Source organism: Mandrillus leucophaeus, unplaced genomic scaffold (genome assembly GCF_000951045.1).
Source record: "Mandrillus leucophaeus isolate KB7577 unplaced genomic scaffold, Mleu.le_1.0 Scaffold15, whole genome shotgun sequence".
In the NCBI taxonomy this organism is placed as follows: Eukaryota; Metazoa; Chordata; class Mammalia; order Primates; family Cercopithecidae; genus Mandrillus; species Mandrillus leucophaeus.
This window is the reverse complement of record NW_012101476.1, coordinates 3,179,149-3,186,454: the sequence shown is the minus strand read 5'-3', so window position 1 is coordinate 3,186,454 and position 7,306 is coordinate 3,179,149. Positions and strand designations below refer to the sequence as shown.

The 7,306-nt window shown below is 44.4% G+C and overlaps 1 protein-coding gene across 1 annotated transcript in view; it reads left to right on the top strand.

The window, feature by feature from the left end:
- The window catches only part of DHTKD1 (dehydrogenase E1 and transketolase domain containing 1), a 61,510-nt gene that overhangs the window by 33,679 nt on the left and 20,525 nt on the right, over positions 1–7,306 (top strand). Inside the window, exons 8-10 of the mRNA XM_011974895.1 lie at positions 524–836; positions 3,046–3,130; positions 3,607–3,746. Of these exons, the coding sequence (XP_011830285.1) occupies positions 524–836; positions 3,046–3,130; positions 3,607–3,746 (538 nt within the window). The remainder of the gene's footprint in view (positions 1–523; positions 837–3,045; positions 3,131–3,606; positions 3,747–7,306) is intronic.

Below are 7,306 nucleotides of genomic sequence, written 5' to 3'. Positions count from 1 at the left end.
ACGGGGTTTCACCGTGTTAGCCAGGATGGTCTCAATCTCCTGACTTTGTGATCCACCCACGTTGGCCTCCCAAAGTGCTGGGATTACAGGCATGAGCCACCGCACCCGGCCTTTATTTATTTATTTTTTGAGACGGAGTTTCAATTTTGTTGCCCAGGCAGGAGTGCAATGGTGCGATCTCGGCTCACTGCAACCTCCACCTCTTAGGTTCAAGCAATTCTACTGCCTCAGCCTCCTGAGTAGCTGGGATTACAGGCGCCTGTCACCACGCCAAGCTATTTTTTTGTATTTTTAGTAGAGACAGGGTTTCACTAGGTTGGCCAGGCTGGTCCCGAACTCCTGACCTCAGGTGATGTACCCACCTTGGTCTCCCAAAGTGCTGAGATTGCAGGCGTGAGCCACTGCACCTGTCGAATGCCTTTTTAGAGTGCTGACAGTCCACCGCACTTGACAGTGACTCTCTCTGTCTCTGTTAGATTGTTACAGGTCAGATTGATTTTTGTTTCTCCTCTTTGTTGGACAGAGCTCGAAAGAGTATCCCAGACACATATGCAGAGCACCTCATTGCCAGTGGACTCATGACGCAGGAGGAGGTGTCTGAAATAAAATCCTCCTACTATGCTAAGTTGAATGATCACTTAAATAACATGGCCCACTACAGCCCCCCTGCCCTGAACCTGCAGGCCCACTGGCAGGGCCTGGCTCAGCCAGAAGCACGAATCACCACCTGGAGCACAGGTGTGCCCCTCGACCTCCTGCAGTTTGTTGGTGTGAAGTCTGTAGAGGTGCCAAGAGAGCTGCAGATGCACAGTCACCTGCTGAAGACACATGTTCAGGTGGGCAGCTTCCAAATGGCTGGTTATTGCTTCTCCTTCCTGCTCAGCCAAGGGACTGACATTGGTCTGGTCTTTTTCATTTGACTGGTCTTGGCTGATTCATTTGACAGAAATTTATTGTGTGTCATTAGGTTGTAGAAACTGATCCTAGGGTTGTTTTGGTACTGATAGTTACCTCAGATTTTCTCTACTTTTCTTTTTCCTTCATGTATTTATGCATATTCATACATTACATGTACCTGGAATACATGTACACTATAAAAAAATACAGAGATACAAGAATGTCTGTTTTTATTTTTTTCAACCAGTGAGTAGAAAATACTTTAATTGTTTCAGCCGGCTTAAATAAAAGAAACAAAAATCAACACACACACCCCAAAGAAGCCCCATAAACATGCCAACATTTTACGTATTGTCTTAGTATCACTATAGGATGACAAACGGCCCTGGTGGGCCTGGGACTTAGGGGTTTTCTAGAGTGTGGGACTTTCATAGGGGTTTCCTGGAGTGTGGAACTTTCAGTGCTAAAACATGGAGAGCAAAGAGTTAAAGGTCTTTATCTTTTTTAAGCTTGAAGATGAAGGAAATTTGCCCTCTAAATTATTTTATTTTATGTTATTTTTGAGATGGAATCTTGCTGTGTCTCCCTGGCTGGAGTGCAGTGGTGCGATCTCAGCTCACTGCAACCTCTGCCTCCCAGGTTCAAGCGATTCTCCTGCCTCAGCCTCCTGAGTAGCTGGGCTTACAGGCACGTGCCCAGCTAATTTTTGTATTTTTAGTAGAGATGAGTTTTCACCATTTGGCCAGGTTGGTCTTGAACTCCTGACCTCAGTTGATCCATCCACTTAGGCCTCCCAAAGTGCTGGGATTACAGGTGTGAGCCGCTGTGCCCAACACGAATTATTTTCAAACACTAACTTGGCCTGGCATGGTGGCTCCTATCTGTAATACCAGTGCTTTGGAAGGCGAAGGTGGAAGGATTGCTTGAGCCCAGAAGTTCAAGACCAGCCTGGGCAACATAGTGAGACCTCATCACTAGTAAAGATTAAAAAAATAGCCTGGCATGCTGGCGCATGCCTGTAGTCTCAGCTCCTCAGGAGGCTGAGGTGGGAGGATTGCTTGAGGCCAGAAGGTTGAACCTGCAGTGAGCTGAGATTGTGCCACTGTACTCCAGCCTGGGTGACAGAATGAGACCCTGTTTCTCCAAAAAAAAAAAAAGAAATTAAAATTAAAACAATCCATTAACTCTAAGTTTTTGTTATAGGTACAGAGACTATTACAACAAACTATTAATATGTACTCATCACCCAGCTTAGGAAATAGGATATTATAAATACAGTTGCCCACATACTCCTCCTTGATCCGTCTCCTCCCACCTCTGCAGAGGTAACCACTAACCTAGGCACGTGTTTGTTTCACCTGTTTTAAAATTGTATGTAGGCCGGGTGTGGTGGCTCATGCCTGTAATGCCAGCACTGTAGGAGGCCGAGCCAGGCAGATCATTTGAGTTCAGGGGTTCAAGACCAGTCTGACCAACATCACGAAACCCCTTCTCCACTAAAAAGTACAAACATTAGCTGGGTGTGGTGGTGTGCACCAGTAGTCCCAGCTACTCAGGAGGCTGAGGCAGGAGAATCACTTGAACCAGGGAGGCCAAGGTTGCAGTCAGCCAAGATCACACCACTGCTCTCCAGCCTGTGTGAGAGAGACTGTCTCAGAAAAAAAAAAAAAAAAACAAACCAACTGGTATATAATTGCTCTCTTTCTCTAATGTATCCCTTTGCACTCTGTTTTTATTCAGCATTTTTTTTGATGCTTAATTTTGTTGCATTAATTTGTTTTTTTTTTTTGAGACTGAGCCTTGCTCTGTTGCCATCTCAGTGTAGTGGAGCCATCTCAGTTCACTGCACTGCACCCTCCACCTCTCAGGTTCAAGTGATTCCCTGCCTCAGCTTCCTGAGTAGCTGGGATCATAGGAACATGCCACCAGGCCTGGCTAAGTTTTGTATTTTTAGTAGAGATGGGGTTTCACCATGTTGTCCAGGCTGATCTCGAATTCCTCAAGTGATCCACCTGCCTCGGCCTCCCAAAGTTCTGGGATTACAGGCATGAGCCACCATGCCTGGCCTGCATTAAATTTTTTGTACTCATTGTGAAAAAGGAGATGGATTCTTAGACATTCCTTTTTTTCTTCCTCTGAATTTTACAGTCCAGAATGGAGAAGATGATGGATGGAACCAAGCTAGACTGGGCCACTGCGGAAGCTCTCGCCTTGGGTTCCTTACTTGCTCAAGGTAAGAATTTTCTGTCTAGCTAGTAGAGAGTACTTTTAATCATGTTTGCTACCTGTTACCTTTCAGTTTATTTGAGTTATAACTACCTCCCATTGTGTTCATTGACCAGAGAGGTTCTAAAACATGTTAATTTTTCTTTCCTGACAATATTACTTTATTGTAGTATAAGTCATGCTGACAACCTTCATCAGAGTATAGACATAGGACAGTTATGCCTGGGAAACAAAGGGCTAGTGTTGGATGTACTGGAAAGATAGTTTTCTCTAAAAATTGCAGGGCACATGATACCTCTCCATTCTTACAGAATCTCATCTTAACTATAGACTTTTGAATATCAGACAGCATATATTAATAACTATCTGTTATCCTAAGGAAAATTCTCAGGATTAAGCCAGTATATAAGAATTTAGAGTCACCACACCTTATTATTAGGTTATTTATGGGAATCTGACTTTTTTTTTTCTTGCTTGCTTAAGGTTTTAATGTTCGTCTAAGTGGCCAAGATGTTGGCCGTGGAACTTTCAGTCAGAGACATGCAATGGTGGTTTGCCAGGAGACCGATGACACCTACATCCCCCTGAACCATATGGACCCCAATCAGAAGGGATTTCTAGAGGTGAGATGTTTCTATAGCTGTTGTAAAATCCAGGTGCCAACAATTACAGTTCCAGGATCTTAGAACAAATAGGAACGAGTGTTGGCAACTTTGGGTTCAGTACCTTTGGAAGTAAAGGGCTGCTAGATGGGTGGATGAGGTGGGTCTGTCAATTTGGGATGGAAGTAAGCCACTAGCGAGTAGGCTGGAGCTTTCTTCTTCTGGTGACTTATCTGTAATCATGTAAATGTCAGATCGATGTGTTTTGTCAACTCAAAGTTGACATTATCATCTGCATATTGTGGTAATTCATTAAAGTTATTCAAAGATGTGGATGAGTCAGTATTCCTTGCCTACTTAAGGAAAGCAAAATCGCGCATCCTCAAGGTTACCTGTTCCCTAAGGTATGATCGATTTGACGAATGTACACATAACCATGTATTTCTTTCTTTTTTTTTTTTTTTTGAGACTTAATCTTCCTCTATTGCCCAGGCTGGAGTGCAGTGGTGCCATCTTGGCTCACTGCAGCCTCCACCTCCTAGGCTCAAGGGATCCTCATGCTTCAACCTCCTGAATGGCTGGGACCATGGGCATGAGGTGCCATTCCTGGCTAATTTATTTATTTTTTGTAGAGATGGAGTTTCGCCATATTGTTCAGGCTGGTCTTGAACTCCTGGCCTCAAGCAGTCCACCTGCCTTGGCGTCCCAAAGTGCTGGAAGTATAGGTGTGAGCCGCTGCACCCAGCCAGATGTAACCATGTATTTCTGTGTAGCAGCTTCTGTGCCCTTCTCTTTCGTGCCTTAAGGGTAGTAGTGGACTTTTCATTTATTTACCTCAAACAAGTATTCAAGTGTCTAGCACATGATGTTTATGAAAATAACTTACTCCTTAAGGTAAGTTGAGTGGCATGTCATCTTCTTTTCTACTCTAGCCATTAGTTTGAGACCATCATCTTGAGTTACTGACACTCTATAAAAAATTCATTTGGCGGCCGGGTGTGGTGGCTTACACCTGTAATCCCAGCACTTTGGTAGGCTGAGGCGGGCAGATCACGAGGTCACCATTTTGACCATCCTGGCCAAAATGGTGAAACCCCATTTCTACTAAAAATACAAAAATTAGCTGGGTGTGGTGGCACGTGTCTGTAGTCCCAGCTATTCAGGAGGTTGAGGCAGGAGAATCGCTTGAACCCGTGAGGTGGAGGTTGCAGTGAGCTGAGATCACGCCACTGCACTCCAGCCTAGTGATAGAGCAAGACTCCATTTCAAAAAAAAAAAAAAATTCACTTGGCAAAAGCCACATTTTAGGAAGATAACTGAAGGGATATGGAGCTCATCTTTTCTTTAAGTTAGTCCAAAATCTACCCTTGGATCAAGTCAGATTGCTGAACTAGATACTGAAATGTTTAGTATTCCCCTACCTCACATGAAGCTTTCATTGAATTGTGCTTTGATATTTATTATCAGTTTTGAATTTTGCTATTGAAAAAGTCCCAATTAAATACCTGTGTCTATTTTGTGGATACTGTTGAAGATTTAATTTATATTTATTTATTTATTTTTGAGACGGAGCCTCACTCTGTCACCCAGGCTGGAGTGCCATGGCATGATCTTGGCTTACTCCAACCTCTGCCTCCTGGGTTGGAGCAGTTCTCCTGCCTCAGCCTCCCAAGTAGCTGGGATTATTTGGCTTCCCAGAGTGCTGGGATTACAGGTGTGAACCACCACACCTGGCCGAAGATTTAATTTATTATTTAGGCTGGGTGTGGTTGCTTACACCTGTAATCCCAGCACTTTGGGAGGCCAAGGCGGGCAGGAGTTCAACACCGGCCTGGCCAACATGGTGAAACCCTGTCTCTACTAAAAATACAAAAATTAGTCGGGCATGGTGGCACATGCCTGTAATCCCAGCTACTCGGGAGGTTGAGGCAGAATTGCTTGAACCCAGGAGGCGGAGGTAGTGAGCCGAGATCATACCATTGCACTCCAGCTTGGGCAACAGAGCAAGACTCTGTCTCAAAAAATAATAATAGTAATTTATTATTTAATACCATGTCCTCTATGTGAAAACCCTGGGAGAAACTCCTGCTTGATCTTGGTAGTGAGAGTAGCTGTATTTTCGTAAGCAGTGATCTGCCTTCATTGTCTGTATTGAATTTTATAACTGGCCAGCGTTCCCTTATCAATAATGGCTTCTAGGAAGGATCAGAGGCCAGGCAGCCTTCATGATAAGTGAATAGGTCCTTAGGGTGTGTTTTTCCCCCCAACTCTGTTGTACATCTCAATCTTTGTGTGTGTGTGTGTGTGTGTGTGTGTGTGTGTGTGTGTGTGTGAGAGAGAGAGACAGGTCCTCCTCTGTTGCCCAGGCTGGAGTCCCATGGTGCAATTATAGCTCACTGTAGCCTCCAGCTGTTAGGCACAAGCAATCCTCCCACCTCAGCCTCTCAAGTAGCTGGGACTACAGGCAAGCACCACCAGGCCTGGCTAACTGTAAATATTTTGTAGAGATAGGGGTCTCACTGTGATGGCCAGTGTCGTCTTGAATTCCTGGCCTCAAGCAATCCTCCTGCCTTGGCCTCCCAAAGTGCTGGGATTATAGGTGTGAGCCGCCGTGCCCAGCCTAGAGGGTTTTTATTTTTTTAAATAAAAGCTTTATTGAGCTATAACTCATAAAATTCAACCTCTCAGTGTGTACACTTGAGCAGTTTGTAGTCTATTCACAGAGTTGTGTAATCATCACCACTATCTAATTTTAGAACATTTTCATTGCCCTAGAAAGAAAGCCCACGCCCATTAGCAGTCACTGCCCACTTCTTCCTCCCTCCAGCCCCTGGACACTACTCATCGACTTGTTTCTATTGATCTGCCTATTTTGGATGTTTCATGTAAATAGGATGGTATAACATGTGGCCTTTTGTGACTGGCTTCTTTGACTTGGCATCATGTTTTCAAGGTCCATCCATGCATATAGCACATATCAGTTCATCCTGGTTTTTTTTTTTTTTTTTTGAGACCAAGTCTCGCTCTGTCACCCAGGCTGGAGTGCAGTGGCGTAATCTCGGCTCACTGCAACCTCAGCTTCTTAGTTTAAAGTGGTTCTCCCACCTCAGCCTCCTGAGTAGCTGGGACTGCAGATGTGTGCCACCAGGCCTTGCTAATTTTTGTGTTTGTAGCAGAGACTGGGTCTTGTCACATTGGCCAGGCTGATCTCAAACTTCTGACCTCAAGTGATCTGCCCATCTCAGCCTCCCAAAGTGCTGAGATTATAGGCGTGAGCCACCACACTCTGCCCATCCTTCCCTTTTATTCCAAAATAATATTCTATAAAGATGTGACTTAAGCATATGTTTTTTTTAAAATTTGAAAGAAACACAAAATTACCAAAATGTTGTATACAGTAAGGAACATTTTCTCATTTTTTTTTTTTTGCTTTTGAGACAGGATCTCGCTCTGTCACGCAGGCTGGGGTGTAGTGATGCAATCACAGCTCGCTGCAGCCTCAACCTCCTGTGTCCAAGTGATCCTCCTAACCTCCTCTTTTCCATCTTGAACCATTTGAGAGCAGGTTGCCATCCTGGTGC